This window comes from Pseudopipra pipra, chromosome 23 (assembly GCF_036250125.1).
Source record: "Pseudopipra pipra isolate bDixPip1 chromosome 23, bDixPip1.hap1, whole genome shotgun sequence".
Lineage (NCBI taxonomy): Eukaryota > Metazoa > Chordata > Aves > Passeriformes > Pipridae > Pseudopipra > Pseudopipra pipra.
In genome coordinates this window covers 5,224,063-5,240,762 of record NC_087571.1, presented here as the reverse complement: position 1 = coordinate 5,240,762, position 16,700 = coordinate 5,224,063, and the positions used below count along the sequence as shown (strand labels likewise).

At 62.9% G+C, this 16,700-nt stretch overlaps 2 protein-coding genes across 3 annotated transcripts; both read left to right on the top strand.

The window, feature by feature from the left end:
- Nucleotides 1-309: 309 nt before the first annotated feature.
- Nucleotides 310-3,279, top strand: LOC135401847 (complement receptor type 1-like). Its single transcript, XM_064634382.1, has 5 exons — nucleotides 310-373; nucleotides 449-796; nucleotides 1,055-1,222; nucleotides 1,360-1,563; nucleotides 1,679-3,279. Exons 1-5 carry the CDS (start codon nucleotides 310-312, stop codon nucleotides 1,690-1,692), a joined length of 798 nt encoding a protein of 265 aa, XP_064490452.1. The 3' UTR covers nucleotides 1,693-3,279.
- An 850-nt stretch (nucleotides 3,280-4,129) lies between these two features.
- Nucleotides 4,130-16,394, top strand: ABCG4 (ATP binding cassette subfamily G member 4). Of its 2 annotated transcripts, none has more exons than XM_064634564.1 (15): nucleotides 4,130-4,267; nucleotides 5,725-5,962; nucleotides 8,103-8,220; nucleotides 8,295-8,427; nucleotides 8,660-8,710; nucleotides 8,866-9,011; nucleotides 9,287-9,410; nucleotides 9,641-9,755; nucleotides 9,950-10,089; nucleotides 10,201-10,299; nucleotides 10,424-10,592; nucleotides 11,127-11,227; nucleotides 11,400-11,558; nucleotides 11,678-11,796; nucleotides 11,892-16,394. In XM_064634564.1, exons 2-15 carry the CDS (start codon nucleotides 5,734-5,736, stop codon nucleotides 12,115-12,117), a joined length of 1,929 nt encoding a protein of 642 aa, XP_064490634.1. In that variant the 5' UTR covers nucleotides 4,130-4,267; nucleotides 5,725-5,733; the 3' UTR covers nucleotides 12,118-16,394. The 2 variants fall into 2 exon arrangements, with proteins under 2 accessions (XP_064490634.1, XP_064490633.1); XM_064634563.1 differs by lacking the exon at nucleotides 4,130-4,267 and adding an exon at nucleotides 4,375-4,472.
- Nucleotides 16,395-16,700: the final 306 nt, after the last annotated feature.

The window sequence follows — 16,700 nt, the reverse complement described above, 5'->3', positions numbered from 1 at the left end:
CCTGCCAGAGCCAGGGCTGTGCCTGCATTATGTTGGATGGAGTGGTGAGTGTTGGGAGTGGAGGAGAGGCTGATGATGGCTGGGAGTTGTCCCTTTAAACACCGGGTCCAGGCAGGGTAAATCTGCCAGAGATTATCTGCTGGGGAGAGGATTGGCATTAGCGGGAATGTCTCCTCCCTTCCCCCATGTCCTACAGCAGCCCCTGTCCTGTGTGTGAGTGTATGGAAAACCAAGTTCACTTTCTCCTGGGCGAGCAGAGAGGGGGGTCTGTGGTCTGAGGGGCGAGGGGAGGAAGGCAGAGTGTGCACCATGGCACTGGGCCTCCTCTTCCTCGCCGTGCTGGCCACGCTGGTCTCCTGCGAGGACCCAGAAGGTAACAGGGTGTTTTTGGGGGGATGAGGGGCTTGCAGGGTGCCCCAGAGCTGCTGGACCAGTCTTCCCCAGTAAGGAGCAAGACTTCTGCCACACCCCTGTGCTGGGGCTTGGCACAGGGGAAGTGGGAGCTGGGGTCTGGGAGTGAGGACACTCACCACAGCGAGGGTTGGGGGTGGGCTGAGGGGAGCTTTGGTGGGCTCAAACACCTCCCTGTGGGACTCTGAGGGCTGGGGAGCTGGTGGGAATGGTGGTCCTCACCCCCCAGCCTTGCTCTCAGTGGCACCAGAAGACCTGGATACCTACTGGTCTGGCACAGCCCCCATCTGCGTGGGGGGCTGCAAGGGGAAGCACAAAGAGCTGAAGAGGAGCCAGTGTGGGAACGGCAGCTGCTGCTGGCTGGGCTACAAATCCTTCTGCAGAGGTAAAACCAAAGCGGGAAGAGCAGGGTGGGGGTCCTGGGGCTGCTGCAGGGCTCGGCACCGGCAGCCCGAGGAGGGCAGGGTTTGTGCCACACACACACGTGTGTGAGTCCCTGCAGCAGCCTGGCCCTGGGGCCACGTGGGGACACAGATCCTGCCCAGCCCCTGGTCCCCATCCAGGACCCGCAGCCCTGCCTGGGGCACCCCTGGGGCTGCTGGTTGCACAGGGCGGTGGCAGACGGGACCCTCCGTGTTGGCAGTGAACTGCGGGCGGCCCGAGGCGGATTTCAACTCGGTGGTGCACGGGAACGACTGGTGGGTGGGCTCCGTGGTGCGCTACAGCTGCCGGCCCGGCTTCCTGCTGCTGGGGGACCCGGTCAGCGCCTGCCAGTCCGACGGCCGCTGGACCCCCAAGCCCTCCTGCCTCCGTGAGTACAGCAAGGGGCACGCCGAGCCCCCTGCCCGCACGGGGACGGGACTGCAGACGTGCCCCCGGACCCCCCTTCCCCCGGGAAAGTGCCCAGCGGTGGGCACCCTTTGACGCGCCCTGTCCCTGCTCCCGCAGGGATCTGCCTGCGGGGTCGCATCGAGATCAGCGAGCGGGACATCACCGGGAAGTGCTCGTCGTCCTGCAGCTCCCAGGCCCACCTGGGGGCCTCCCTGAACCGCGGCTGCATCAAGATCTCGTCCTGTGTCACCAAGCAGTCGGGCTGGGCGCGCTGGTTCCAGCGCTGTGACATCTGTGAGTGCGACTGCCACGTGCCCTGCGGTGAGTGCCGGCGGTGCCAGCCCCGCCCTGGGGCCGCTGCTCTGCGGGAAAGGTTGGCACTGACTCCTGGGGGCCGCGAACAGCTCAGGATCTGCTGCCTTTGCTCCCCTCGCAGGTTCCTCCAGCTAGAGCTGGGCCATCCAGGGCTGTGGCCCCACGCTGAGGGAGGCTTCCACCCTGGGTGTCTGTTCCCTCCACCACGTGTCTCCATTGCTTCCATAAGCTCCATCCATCCCAAGGCTGCTGTCTGAGAGGAGAAGAGATGTTCTGGACTCACCCTTGCAGGGCTGCCTTGCTGTCTGGCCCCATTCCAGGACTCTCCAGGGACAGGGGACGCTCACATCCCCTTTTTGGGGGGAGGCAGCAGGTGTGCATGTGCCTGCAGCAGGAGGATCTGTCCCATCAGTGCCGCAGGCTGGGATTTCTCCATGTGCCAGGGATTCCCTGCACACAGGCCAGGGGTAGGTCTGCCCTCTGTGTTTGCTGCAGCCCTCAGGCAGAGCTGGAGTGTGGGATCTGCAGAGCAGCCTGGCCAGGGCTGCAGCACCCCTTGCTGAGGAATCAAGTGGGTCAAAACTGCCCTGGGAGCACTGGGGCCAGCACAGATAACTGTGAGGAAAAGTTTCACCTCCCAGGTGCAAAAATCTTTCCCGTGGGCAGCTCCACACACTGACTGCTGGGCTCCTTCCAGGGGGTCTCTGGTCCTGCCCTGAGAGCCCCTTTCCCCAGGGGCCACCAAGAGACATTTGGTTCCAGCCAGGAACAGCCTTGTGCTCCCTGAGGATTGCCCTGACTTCCCTAGGAAGCAGCAATGGAAAACCCAGAGTTTTTATTCCCCCAGGGAAGGAGGAGGTGGTCTGCAGCACATGTGATGGCATTGCTGGGGGAGCTGGAGGACCAGCAGCACCTCCATGGGTAATTCAAAATATATTTACAGGAAACCACCCAGGTTTTCCCGTCATGCACAGAGGTTCTGCTCCCTGCTCTGTCCCGGGAGCCCTGAACATCCGTGACAGAACCAGGACAGGCTCCCTCTGCCACTGCCACTGTCCTGGAAGTGTGTGAGCCACCACGGGGACACACTCACAGCCACTGTAGGAAGGTCCTAGCTGGAGACCAGAGGGATGCTGAATGTGCCCATGGCACTGCCCACCAAGCCTGGCTTGGCACTGGACTCCATCCCTGCTTCCTTCCACCTTGAAATGACTCCCCAGCAGGATGCTGCAGCAGTCTCTGTTTGCTGCATGGCCACCAGCCTGGGCTCAGGGTCTCCCAGCCCTGACTCATGCAGCTGAGCAGGAAGGGGTTTAGCATCAAGGGGGTCCCTCCCAGGCCCACCTTGTGCCCACCTGCAGGGCAGCAGGGCTGTTTGGCACCGCACAGAGGGGGCCTGGGCTGAGACCTGCTAATGGTGAGTAGCCTGGGGGTGGAAGGCAGAGTGAACTGGGCGAGTACCACGTGCCTTTTGCTCCATGAGGAGATGACTCAAGACCTCTATGTGGAGCTTGGCTCCATGGCTACCTCCTCATGCCCTCCCCTGGCCCAGCCCATGGGCTGCTTTGCCCCACGGCCTCCCCTGGCTTCATTGTGCTCTGCCAGGGGGCCAAACCACTGCCCTGAGCTCTGTCCCAACCCAAGGCTTGGCTGTGGGAGGGGGGAAGCTCTCCTTGGCTCAACAGATGGTTTTTTAATTAATACTCTTGTTAGTGCCACTCATTTCCATATGTCTTTCGTGCTTAAGTGCTGTGGTGGGTGAGAGGTGTGAGTAACAGTGAGGATGGAGCCAGGCACGGTGGAGGTGCAGGGGGATGGCAGATCCTGCAGGATGAGCTGCACAGGGGAGGGTGTGCTGAGGGCAAAGCCCTGGGGAGCCAACCCCATATCAAGACCCTTTGGGGCCAGTTTTCACCCCACCAGCCCCAGCTCTGGGTGCCTGGGGTGGGTTTCCCAGGCACTGCTCTGTGTGGCAGCCCTGGTTTCACCCAGGGGTGGCTGCACGGGGGTCAGTGCAGGGCAGAGTGGGGGCAGGAGTGGGTTTAGGGGGTGTTGGGCTCACTCAGGGAGTTTTGGGGCTCGTTCAGTGGGTTTTGGGCTGAGGTGGCAATGGAGGAACTGCGGGGGGGGGGTGTCCCAGATGCGAACGGGAGCAGGGGGGTGCGGAGACAGGGCTGGCAAAGCTCAGGCGTGTGCGCCGGAGATGCTCAGGGCCTGCCGGCAGGCAGGCAGAGGAAATAGGGTCGGTCCCTTTAAGAGGATTTTTTCGCTGCCTGGCAGCACTGCCCGCCCGGGCAGCCCATCCATCCATCCATCCATCCATCCTGCCGCCCATCCCGCTCCCCGCCCGGCAACACCGGGAACGGGGCTGGCGGAGAGGGGCACCCCCGAGCAGCGGGGGCTGCTGGCCACTGCGGGGCCGCTGCTAGCCACTGCGGGGGTGCAGCTAGCCACTGCAGGGCCGGGGCGACCCCCGCCCGCCCCGCCCGCCCAGCCCCGCGGAGGGATGGGGAGGAGAGCCCGGCCGGGGACCCCGGGCAGCGCCCAGCGCGGCTGTCGCTGCTGAGAACCGCCCGCCGAGCCGAACCGAGCCCCCCGCCCCGCCCGGCCGGGCCCCCCGGACATCGCCCCTTTGTCTGCGGAGGAGGAGGGAGCGAGGCGGGGGCGCTGCGGGAGCGGAGCCGCCGCGCCCGCACCCGCACCCTGCCAGGTGAGGCTGCGGGAGAGCCGGGACCCCTCCCCGGGCCGGGGGGGCAGGGGATGGAGGGGGCCGGCGGGGAGCGGGGATGGAGAGAAGGAAGAGCATCCTCGGCAAAGCCTTCCCGTCCCCACCCCGCGCCTCGGGGCTGGGCTAAGCCGCGCAGAGCCGCTTGCGGGGTTTAGCGCTCCCTGAACGCCCAGCCGGAGGAGTCAAGGTGAGCCCGAGGGCGCTCCGTGCCCGCTGCCCCCCCTGAACCCCGCGTTCCCGCACCCCCCGGATGCTGGGAACCCCCACCCCTCCTGCCCACCTCTCCCTCCTCGGGGCTGGGCTGGCTCCCCTCCAGTCCTGGAAGGGCTCTGCCCGCAGCGGGGGCTGGGCTGGGGGCTCTCCCGCAGCTCCCGGCCATCCCGCTGCCCCTCGCCGCTCCCGCCGCAGCGAGGCACTGCCGGCAGCCCCGGCTGGATGTAGGTTAGCGAGGCGGGGGGACCCCAGCCTGGGAGGCGAGGTGGGCGCTGGGCACAGCCCAGGCTCCTTTTCCTGCTGCTGCAGGGCTCCCCGACCCCCTCCCAGGCTCTGAGACCCGAGGTTAGCGCGTTCCCCCCCCCCGCCTGGCTCTGCATCCCCCCCAGCACCGCAGAGCCCCCAAGCCAAGTGGAGACACGAGGAGCTGGGCTGTGCTGCAGCCGGCCAGAGGAGGACTGCAGGAAGGAGAATTTCGGGCAGGTGTGGGGGTCAGCGTCATGGCCCCAGTTAAGTGCTGGCCTGCTCTCTGAGGCTGTGCTGGAAAGAGCCAGGGAGGTGAAATGATGAGCTGAGGGAGGCAGAGAAGGTCTGGCACTAGTAGGGTCCCCTCCCTGTTCTGTTAAGACTATCCCAGCAAGCCCACGAGGACCCCGGGCTGGGGTCTAGTCTGTCCAGGACTGGTCTGCCCCAGGAGCCTGGGTGAGGCACAGCAGGCTTTGTCCAAGAAAACAGCTGGAACAGTCAGCTTGCTTAGGATTTCATGCCTGTGTTCCCCCAGGCCAGGCCAGGCAGGGGCAGTTCCTGGTGAGCCTTTGGGGACATCCAGGCGTAGGGCAGAACATCAGCTCTCCCACGTCCTACCCTGTGACAGACAGGACTGGGGCAGGCAGCCCAGCAGCCCCGGGGCTGGCAGAGCTGAGCACGCTGCCAGCTCTGCTGCCAGAGCCGGACCAGCCGCAGGAGGTGCATCAATTATTGACTGTGGAGCTGATCAGCTGCTCCCCGTGAGCCCCTCAGTGCAGAGGCTGAGCCGCCCTGTCCGGGTCCATCCTCCCATCCAGATGTGGGTGCTGGAGCCAGCTGGGCAGCGCATCACAGGGCAGGGGGGGCAGTGAGGCCTGGAGCCAGCAGGGAAGGGTGAGAGAGGACTTGCTGTGGGCTGGTCCCTGCAGTCCCTGAGAGAGGCAGCCCGCTGCGAGCCCATCCCTGTGCGCTTCCCACAGAGCGGCAGGATGGCGGAGAAGGGCATGGATCCCGCCTGCGTCTCCATCGCTCTGGAGGACACGGTGTGCCACGCCAGCCCCCCGGACGCCCCGCTCCTCACCACCCACTTGAAGAAGGTGGAGAACCACATCACGGAGGCCCAGAGGTTCTCCCACCTCCCGAAGCGCTCGGCCGTCAACATCGAGTTCATCGACCTGTCCTACTCCGTGCGGGAAGGATCCTGGTGGAGGAAGAGAGGTGGGAGCTGGCGGGTGGGGAAGGGCAGGGCAGGGACACCCCGCTCCTGTTGTGCATGCCATGATCTCACCCTGCTCTGTCCGAGTGCCAGGGGCTGTTTGCAGCCCTGCTGTGTCTGGCTGTTGGTGCCGGGTGCCCGTGGGAGGAGGGAAGGCTTCGTGTCCCACAGCAGTTGCTGTGCAATGCAGGAGGAAAGCACAGCGCATTCCAGGGAAACCTCTGGCCAGGGCTGCGTGGGGAGAGAGCTGGGGCAGAGATGCTGGGGCAGCCAGGGTGGCTGGGTTTCCCCAGCACTGCTGTTCGGGGTATGATGGCTGTGTGGGATGTGCCAGCAGTGGGAGACCCCGGGGGTGCCCCTGCTCAGAGCCTGGCAAGGAGAACGTGTGGTTTGCAGGGGATTTCCTCTCCACTGGCTCCCTGTGCAGCTGAGGCCACGATTCCCTTTGCTGTGTGTGACTCTGGCCGAGAGCTCAGGGAGGGGAGAGGGGAGGCAGATGGCGGCTGGTGGGTGGTAGTCTGCTTTAATTAGCGCTCTCGGTTAATGGGATGCCAATCAGGCAGCCCGATAAGATGGAGGGGGAGCTGATCTCCAGAAGGCAGGCAGGGATGAGAGGGGACCGAGGTCACAGCGCTGCCCAGAGAGGTGCCCTGCCAGCCAGGGGTGCTGGGTGGAGCCTCTGCCCCTGACCCCAACCAGGCTGTGCAGCTCGGGAAACCGAGGCACTGAGAGATGTGGGGACCAGCCCCAACATCCCAGAGGATGCTGCCCGCCTGTTTATTTGGGATGCTGAGGAAACATCCCGGCGGGAGCCGCGGCTCAGCCGTGGGTTGTGCTGTAGCTCCCGGGGAGGGGACCGGCTGCTCGCCTTGCAGGGAGGGAGGGGGAAAAGCTCGGGAAGCTGGACCCCATAGGAGATGCCGAGGGGTGCTGGGGTCCCCCGGTGGGAGGGCCGCTCTTCTCCGCCAGGCCAGGCAGAGGCGGAGGAGCCGGCGGGGGGGCTCGCGGTGCCTTTGTCCACAGCCCCCAGCTCCGGCTGCCCCGCTGTGCTGAGGAAGGAGGTTACTGGCAGTCAATGAACGCGAGTAACCGCTGCGCAAGCTGCAGTGGCGCCGACGTGAGCAGCATGCGCGGTGCGGGGCCGTGCGTGGTGCCCGGGGGGGCTGCCGGGCACGCTGGGCTCTGCTGCCACCCTGCACAGCCCCCCGCCCTCCCCTCGCTGCCCCTCTGCCAGCGGGACCCGCTGCCGCGCGCGGGGTGCCAGCTCCGAGGGGTGCAGAGGAGCAACTGGGGATGCTGGTGCTGGGCACCCTGCCCAACACCCCCCTATCCCGGGCATGGACAAGCCAGAGGGGCTCCCCACAGTGCGGTGGGACCGTGATGGGAGATGGATTTATTGCCCCTGTCCCACACCACCTGCCCCCGTGGGGCGCAGAGGGGGCGTGTTTCCCTTGGGGAGATGCTCAAGCTCCGTCCGTGATCTCAACACCCTGTATCCTGTATCCCGTATCCCGTTGCTCTCCTGGCCAGGGCTGCGTTTTGGGGGCAGCTCCTGAGAGCCTGAGGCTGTGCTTGTTCCCTGTTCCTGACACATCATGTTCCTTCTGCCAGAAAATGCTAATCAGCTGCGTTTAAAGCGGAGATAATTCCAGGTCTGATTAGCAGTGGCTGCTGCCGGGCGGCACAGCGTGAATGCCAATGAAGGCAAGAGCCAGGCTTCCAGCAGGACTGGGGACTCTGCCTGCCCCGTGCTGCCCTGCTCCTCCCTGTGCCTCTCCTCTGGCCCCAGGGATTGGGGTCTGAAGACATGCCCAGGACCGATGTCACAGCCTGGTAATCTCCCTTAGCAGCTCTGTGACCTGACCCAGGGATTTCCCTGGTCTTTGCTGCGATCCAGGTCATGAGCTTCTTCAGCACTGGAAATCAATGGGATCAGCCAAGGCCCAGGGTCAGGGATCATGCTGGAGGTGATCCTGCTGTGGCCATAGCCCTGGGGACGCTGATGGAGATGGGCCCCAGGCACATGCAGCCCCTGGCACGGCACATGGAAACCCTGAGGTCCCCCAGATGCCAGGATGGCATCTCATTCCCTGTAGCCCTGCTGCCCTGTGAATCCAACCCCCTGCTGCTCTCTCCTTCCAGGGTACAAGACTCTCCTAAAATGCCTGTCGGGGAAGTTCTGCCAGCGGGAGCTCATCGGGATCATGGGCCCCTCGGGCGCCGGGAAGTCCACCCTCATGAACATCCTGGCTGGCTACAGGTGAGGCTGGGGAGGGCTGGGGGTGCAGAGCTGGGGGTCCTGTGCTGCAGTCCCTCACACCTCCTTTCCTGCAGGGAGACTGGCATGAAGGGGCAGATCCTGGTGAACGGGCGGCCGCGGGACCTGCGCACGTTCCGCAAGATGTCCTGTTACATCATGCAGGACGACATGCTGCTGCCACACCTCACCGTGCTCGAGGCCATGATGGTGAGCTGGCCCAGGCAGGAGCCTGCTGGGCTCTCTGGGCACTGAGCCCACGCTGGCATCAGGCATTTCCAAGGGCTCTCTGGGACGCGGGAACAGAATCCTGCTGTTCTTGCTGCCTTCGCCCCGAGCTGCTGCTCTGGGCTCTTGCCTGGGCAGGGCTGGGGCCACAGTGCTGCTGGGTCTGTTCCCTGCATCTGACAGTTGTGTCTCCCTGCCCCTCTTCTCCCTGCAGGTCTCTGCTAACCTGAAGCTGAGCGAGAAGCAGGAGGTGAAGAAGGAGCTGGTAAGTGCAGAGGAGGGTGGGCCCAGAGCCCCTCACCTCTCCCCAGGGTGGAGACAGCGGGTCCCTGAGGGGACCGAGGGGCTCCCAGCGAAGGGAGGTGGCAGGGATGGGATGAAAGGCCATGAAAGCCTCATTCACCATGGGCTGTCTCACAGGTGAATGAGATCCTGACAGCCCTGGGGCTGCTGGAGTGCTCGTACACCCGCACCATCTCCCTGTCGGGGGGGCAGCGCAAGCGCCTGGCCATCGCCCTGGAGCTGGTCAACAACCCCCCCGTCATGTTCTTCGATGAGCCCACGAGGTGAGGACACGGGGATTGGGGCTCCCCAGCACTGCCCAGCTGGGCTTCCCCTGCCAGAGGCACTGGGGTGGCCAGTACCCTCCGGTGCCCACCTGAGGGTGGGGTGGGACTGTGCCCAGGGGCTCCACGAGGGCTGGGGCTGATGTTCCTCTCCACTGATCTGAGAGGAGGGTGCCCACAAGCAGCGGCATCTTTAGGATGTACTCCTGCTCCTCTCAACTCTGCCCTTCTCTCTCTCTGCTCTCTCCTCTCTGCCCCTCCCTGTGTGCCCACAGTGGCCTGGACAGTGCCTCCTGCTTCCAGGTGGTGTCCCTGATGCGCTCCCTGGCTCAGGGTGGGCGCACCATCATCTGCACCATCCACCAGCCCAGCGCCAAGCTCTTTGAGATGTTCGACAAGGTTTGGGCTGGGATGGGACACAGGGATCTTCAGGGGGTCCCTCTGGCTCTAAGGGCCAGGAGAGAGGCCGTGGGGGGGGGGGGGCTTCAGGCATTTGACCCGGGGTTTGTGTGGCACACAGGGGTCTGGCAAGGGTGCCCTGTGACACCCCAGGGCAGGGAGGTGGATGGGAACAGGTGACAGTGCCCTGGCTGCTCTTCACCTGCCATATTCCCGGCTTTCTCTTGCAGCTGTACATCCTGAGCCAGGGCCAGTGCATCTTCAAAGGCGTTGTGACCAACCTCATCCCCTACCTGAAGGGTCTCGGCCTCCACTGCCCCACATACCACAACCCCGCTGACTTCAGTGAGTGCCCCTTCCCCAGCTGGGGCTGCGCAGGGTGGTGAGGTCCAAACCCAGAGCCCAAGCCCTGGGGGCTGCCCAGTGTTCCTCCAGGTTGCCCAGGGGAGATGCCTGTGCCCTTCCTGTCAGGTGCTGGCTGGGGAAGTGGTGGCAAGGGCTGGCTCAGCACCTCTCAGGGGTCCTGTGTCCCCCCACAGTTATCGAGGTGGCCTCAGGAGAGTACGGGGACCTCAACCCCGTCCTGTTCCGTGCTGTCCAGAATGGCATGTGCACCATGGCTGAGAAGAAGAGCAGCCCTGACAAGGCAGATTCATCGTGCCCAGCACACTGTGGGACGGTGAGTGGGGTTGGAGTGGCCTCCTGCAGGTGCCCACCCAGGGTGCTGTCCTAGCAGGGACCCCGTGTTGTCGACTTGACCCACACTCCTGACTCGCCCGTGGCCTTGCAGGACGTGGATCACATCGAGAGCCACACGTTTGCCACCAGCACTTCAACCCAGTTCTGCATCCTCTTCAAGAGAACCTTCATCTGCATCCTGAGGGACACGGTGAGGGCAGAACAGGCTGGGACAGGGCTCAGGGGATGGGGCCTGTTGGGCACCTGGGGCTGGCAGAGGCAAGGATTTAAATGGGGGCTGGAGGGGGCTCAGGCTGTGCCCTCTCTGCCTGCAGGTGCTGACCCACCTGAGGTTCATGTCCCACATCTGCATCGGGGTCCTCATCGGGCTGCTCTACCTGCACATCGGCAACGACGCGGGCAAGGTCTTCAACAACACCGGCTTCCTCTTCTTCTCCATGCTCTTCCTCATGTTTGCTGCCCTGATGCCCACCATCCTCACCTGTAAGGAGCTCCTGCCCCACAACCCCCAGCCCTGCTCCCAGCCCTCGGGGTGCTCCAGCTGAGTGCTGGGCAGCGTGGGGGCAGCCAGATGACTTGGACAAGAGGGGGGGAAAAAGATAGGGTGGGGGGGGAAATCAAACTCAGAGGAGGGGAGGAAACTTCTGCTTGTGTGTATTGCAGTTTTGGCCCCTGTTTGGCTGTGATGTGCTTCTGGGTTCAGCAGAATGCTGGGTTATTTCTTTTCTCTGATAAACTGTCTGTAAAGCTGTGTTTTCAGCCACTTTAACTCTCTTTCACTTCCTCGAAAAGTTTGCCTAAAAGCCCCCAGCCAAGCTGACTTTTCCATGAGGAAAGTTCCCAAATCAGTGTCTGATTTTTTTTTTTTTTTTCCCTGATGAAGATTTGGGCAGAGGCAAGAGGTTACCTGGAGCTCTGTGCTGGGGCAGCATCACCCCTGCCTGCACCAGGATGGGTGGGAGTGGGGCTGGAGCCCCCCAGGACACTGCTGGCTGCTAACTCCTTGTTCCCACACAGTCCCCCAGGAGATGACTGTATTCCTGAGAGAGCACTTGAACTACTGGTACAGCCTGAAAGCCTATTACCTGGCAAAGACCATGGCAGATGTGCCCTTCCAGGTGAGGTTTCAGCTGGATTCAACCACAACCCTGATGCTGCTGTGCCCTGTTGGCACAGCCACTTGTCCCGTGCCCGGGCTGGGCTTTGTGGGGTCCCTGCACCCCCCAGGAAGGGTGTGTGGGGTGAGCGTGCCCGTGGGTCCAGCAGGGTGGTCTCTGTGCCCCTGTGCAGGTGATCTGCCCCATTGCCTACTGCAGCATCGTGTACTGGATGACGGGCCAGCCCCCCGAGGCCACGCGCTTCCTGCTCTTCTCCGCCCTGGCCACCGCCACGGCCCTGGTGGCCCAGTCCCTTGGGCTTCTCATCGGAGCTGCTTCCACCTCCCTGCAGGTCAGATGGGGCTTTGCCTGTCTCATGGAGGCTTGCAAGATGTTCCATGGCAATTTAGGGGTGCAGGGGGAGTGGTTCACCCCTGGACAAGGATGTGACACCCCGCTTCTGCTCCCCAGGTGGCCACCTTTGTGGGACCCGTCACTGCCATCCCCGTCCTGCTCTTCTCGGGCTTCTTTGTCAGCTTCAAGACCATCCCCACCTACCTGCAGTGGAGCTCCTACGTCTCCTACGTCAGGTGGGACCCCATGCTCTGGCCAGAACTCCTGTCCTGGGCTCCCACGGGGCTCCTGTGGGGCCCTGGGTGACTCTCTCGGGTGTGCTCTGCCCTAGGTACGGCTTCGAGGGCGTCATCCTCACCATCTACGCCATGGAGCGCGAGGACCTGGAGTGCCTCGAGGACTTCTGCCCTTTCCAAAAGCCCATCAAGATCCTGCAGGAGCTGGACGTGGAGGAGGCCAAGCTCTACCTGGACTTCCTCATCCTGGGCATCTTCTTCGTCATCCTGCGGCTCCTGGCTTACCTGGTCCTCAGGTACAAAGTCAAGTCAGAGAGATAAAGGGCCCCCACGGCCAGTCCCGGGCCTGGCCTGCTGTGAGGGACCCTCTGTGGATGGACACGGTGCTCCTGGCAGGCCACAGACCGGGGCAGAGGCACCGGTGGGTGCCAGCCAGGCCTGGCTCAGTCGAGAAGGGTTTTGAGACATCTCGGAACTGTTTTAACCTTTCCACACACACTCTTCATTGCAAAACGTTTTGTACAGCCCTGGCATGTGCCACCCTCTCTCTCCCGGGAACTGCTGGACCCCACGGAGGAGGTTGGGTGCCCTCTTGTCACCCCTGGGACAGCAGGGACGCTCCCGAGGAGGTGGCTGTGTGCCCAGCAAGGCTGAGAGGAGCCCCATGCTCCGGGCAGGGGGGAGCAGCACCCAGGGGCTGGAGCTGGGAGGAGAGAGCAGCACAGCCCAGGCTGGGGGTGCAGCACACGGCCCCGTTCCTCGTCCTGGCTGGCACCACGTGAGTCAGTGCTGAGAGGAGCCCAAAGATGCAATAGGCCGAGTTGCACAAGGCTTTAGTGTTTCCTGTTGCTGCATCTCCTTCTTCTTTCAGCACAAATCTTTCCTCCTTTTTTTCTTTTTTTTTTTTTTTTTTAAATTTTTCCTTCTTTTTTTTTTTTTTTCCCACAAACCCCACTGCACCCCAGAGGGGAAAGGGAGCCAGCAGCCAGCAGGCAGAGGAGGACCTGGGGCTCTGTCTCAGACTTCTGCTCTTGGTGCCATCCTCAGAGATGGGATCTTCCAACCCGGGGATATGGCAGAATCTGTGGGAGTAGGACAGTAATCTCAGACCTTAGGGAGTCTCATGTTCAGTCCCTGTTGTCTTTGGGGTCTCAGACAAGAGGGTCTGACCCAAATCAACCAACGTGGAGAGAAGCGACTGGTCTCTTCGAGTGCTTGCATGGAGCAAGGAGGATTTAAGTTGCCACACCCTGCCAGTGCCAGGAGGCTGGAAAGCAGGGCTGGGCTCGGCTATGCCATCACTGGAGGAGAAGAGCTGGCCCTGAGCCCTTCCCTTGCAACCTCTCTCCTCCCAGCACAACTGTGGCTGTCTCAGCAGGACAGAGCAGAAGAGCCTCGCTCAGCACTGGCTGTGCAAGGAGGGGATGGCAGGGACACCCAGCCTTGTCACAGTGCCAGCCTCCCTCCAGGGTGACACTGCAGAAGGGAGTCCCAGCAGGGCCTGGAAACCAGGTGAGCTCTCAGAGCAGTTTGTTTGCAGTGGGTGTGACCCGGACACTGGGAAGGGCTCTGAACCTTGTGACTGGTATCAGGAAAACGTCCCTCTTGGCAAGTGTCTCCTCCGAGGTCACCTCCCTCTCCACACACCTTGCAGAGGGAAGGCAGGTCGGGGCACCCTGCTGGCTCTCCAGAGGAACTGAGCTGAGCCTGGAGCTGGTGGGGCATCTGCACGTGCTGCTGTGCTGGGAACCCAACCTGCTGCTTCACTGCACAGCACAGGCTCTGTGTGTGCTGGCACTGGTGTCACTGGGCTGCACTGGTCACCCATGCACATGGGATGGTTTTTAGATGGGGAAGGCAGCTCTGCCCTACCCTGGTGTGCTGGCCCTGGGTCAAGTGCAGCCTGGGAGGTGCTGCTGCTGGCACTCTGAGCAGCCAGAGATTGCAGGGCAAATGCCAGACTTCAGCAAAGTCCTGGAGGCTGATCTTTGATTTCACTGGCTTGTGTTGGGACTGCACAGCAAGGTCTGGCTGGCCTGGCACTGATGCTGGGCACTCAGCAAAGCCAAGCTTCCCTGCCTGGAGAGATGGCTGCCAGGGAGGTTTGGCCACAGGGCTCTCCTGCACAGAGGGTCTGGAAGCAGGACATACCCTGGTGCCCTTTCCATGCTGGGTATCGGGGTCTTCCACAGGGGCTGTTTTCTGACTTATCACTATCCCTCACAAAATTCCCCTCTGGGAATTCCTCCTGGATCTTCCTTCACTGCTGGCCCCGTGCAGGGAGCTGTGCCAGCTGGGGGGCCGCAGTCTCCCGGGCAGGGGCACAGTGGAGTGGGGAATGGTCCCTGTGCCTGCTCTGTCACGAGGTGGATGGATGGGCAGGGAGCCAGGGGGATGGTGGGGCTGTGGGCTGTCACCCTTCTTCCACCTCCTTGTCCGTGGAGCTGATGGGACTGATGCCCTGCTTCTGTCCTGCTCTTGAGCTGGGACTAGTTAAGCCTGGCTGGGCTGAGGGTTTTCCCAGGATGGATCCCGAGCTGGCAGGGGGTGTCAGTGGGGCAGCCCTGCACAGCTCCTGCCTGCTCCTGGCATTTGGGCCCTGCTTCCCACACACCGGAGGCACTGCCATCCCCAGCGCTGTGTCCTGCTGCTTCCTGCACCTTCCAGAAGGTACCACCTGGACACCCCTGTGCCATCACTGCTGCTCCCAGGAGGACCAGGACAAGATGGGCTAGTGATGGAGTGGAGCAAAGGGGCTGCCAGCAGGCACCTGTGACTGCCACTGCCCGTGTCCCTCAGGCACAGGGATGCTCAACACGAGGCTTTGGGACAGGCTGGCTGAGCTCAGAAGAAGACTGTTGGGGCAGGTAGCTCCTCAGGTGGCTGCTGGGACCAGCCTGTCCGGGATGGGGCAGCTGGAGCTCCCCCAGGATGCCCAGGAGAGCTCAGCACAGCCTGAGCCTCCTGCACTGGTGAGTCACGGTGTCCCAGCTGAGCAGGTCCATGGCCACTGCAGGGCAGAGGGCCAGGACAAGCCCTGGAGCTGGAGGATGGCTGTGTCCCTGGGCTGGGCAAGGGCACTGGGGAGCGGGGGTGATGGGGCAGGCACCCCTCATCCCCAGGGCAGCAGGAGGCACGGGGAGGTGTTGATACAAAGGGGCTGCGATGAGTGAGGGATCTGGGCACCCTCAGTGCTGCCTGAGGAGTGAACTGAGCCATGGCCCCTTCCCTCCCTGCCAGGACAATCCCAGAGATGGCAGAAGGCACAGGGAAATGCAAAGGGAAGAAGCACGTTTGCACTGAGCCCCCCAGGTTGTTGTGGCTGGGCTGAGCACCTTGGTTTTATTGCCCCTCTGCTGCCCGGGTGGTCCCCTCCCTGCAGGAGCTGGGCAAGGGGGGTTGTCTCTGCCCTGGCATGGCAGGGGGACGGGGTGCAGCCATCCTGCTCAGGGGGGCCCTCGGTGGAGCAGCAAGGATGCACTTTATCAGAGCAGGGAAGCGGTGCCGTGGGTGCTCCAGGATGCAGGAACCCCCCGGGAGAACGCGTCTGGATAATCATGAGGAGCGTGATGGAGGAGAGCAGGCTTCTCCCCCCACACCTCCTCTCCTCTCCTGCCCCTGCCTTCCCTTGTGATGCACTTTGAGTGGACGAGGATGGGGGTTCAAGCTGTGGCTCCAGCTCCCTGGGAACCAAAAACTGCTTCAGCCCCTTCAGCCCACGGGCACAGTTGCACCAGGTTCTGCCTCTCACAGCTGCTGGGAATGCAGGCAGGGCAGGCAGGGGGTTGCCACTCACCTCCATGCATGGCCAGGCCACCTTTGTCACACGCACAAGAAGAGCAAATGCATCATCACCTGCCTGGGGTTTGCTGGAGGGGAGACTGGGCTAGAACAGGGAGGAGATGGGGCTTCTCCCAGGGTTTCACCCCTCTCCCAAATCAGGCAATAAAACAGTGTTTCCTTCTCACTGTGTGTGGACACCATTTGTCCTGTCCCTCTGCCACGGGCAGCCCTGGGATCTCTGAGTGTGTCCTTCCCCCTGTGGTTTTCCAGTCCTCACCGTGCCCACCCGTGCAGTGGGGGCTGCATAGTGGGGTGCCTGTGAGGTTCAGGGCTGGGGGGACCATGCAGAGAGGTGCAGCCATTGAACCCCACCTTTCCACACGACCACAGGTGTGAGCTGTGCTTCCCCTGGGGCAGTTTGCCAAAATAAGCTGCAGGTAACTCCTCCAAGGCTGAGGAGGGTATCTCTGTCGTGGTAGCTGGTCTGGGTGGTGTTTGTCTGGGTCCTTCTGCCTTGCTGGCAGGAGGCTGAGAAGGAGGACCAGGGCACTGCTGCCCACAGCTGCAGCCTGGCAGGAACCAGGCAGGGTGGAGGTGAGGCCCTGGGCCCTCCAGGCTGGGCTGCACACGCAGGTAAGTGCCCCGCAGGGACGGGGTGCCAGGCCCCAGCTCACTGCTGGCACTCACCGGTGCCCACAGAGGGTCCTGGGAGCTGTAGGGGCAGGAGGAGACATTGTGATTGATGTTGGTGTTTCTGAGGTGCCAGCTGTACTCGTTGGATTTCACACATCAATAAAACCTATATTTATAGTGTACTGCCTGTGTGTCTCGTGCTCCTGAGTGCCTCAGGGGGACACACGTGAGGGGAGGTGTGTGTGCCCAGGTACTGAGGCTGGGGGGGCAGTGTCTGGGCATTTGGGGTGTGAGCATCGTTACCCACGTGTGACCACTCTGTCCCAGCACCCCAAGACAGCACCCAGGGATTAAGCAGGGTGCATGTGGCAGCGCTGACACAGCTGTCTCTCATCTCAGCACCACCACAGCTGATCTGCAAGCAGCGAGAGGGCAGGTACAGATGTCTCTGTGTGTGTGTCTGTCTGTCTGTCTCTGTGTGTGTGTGT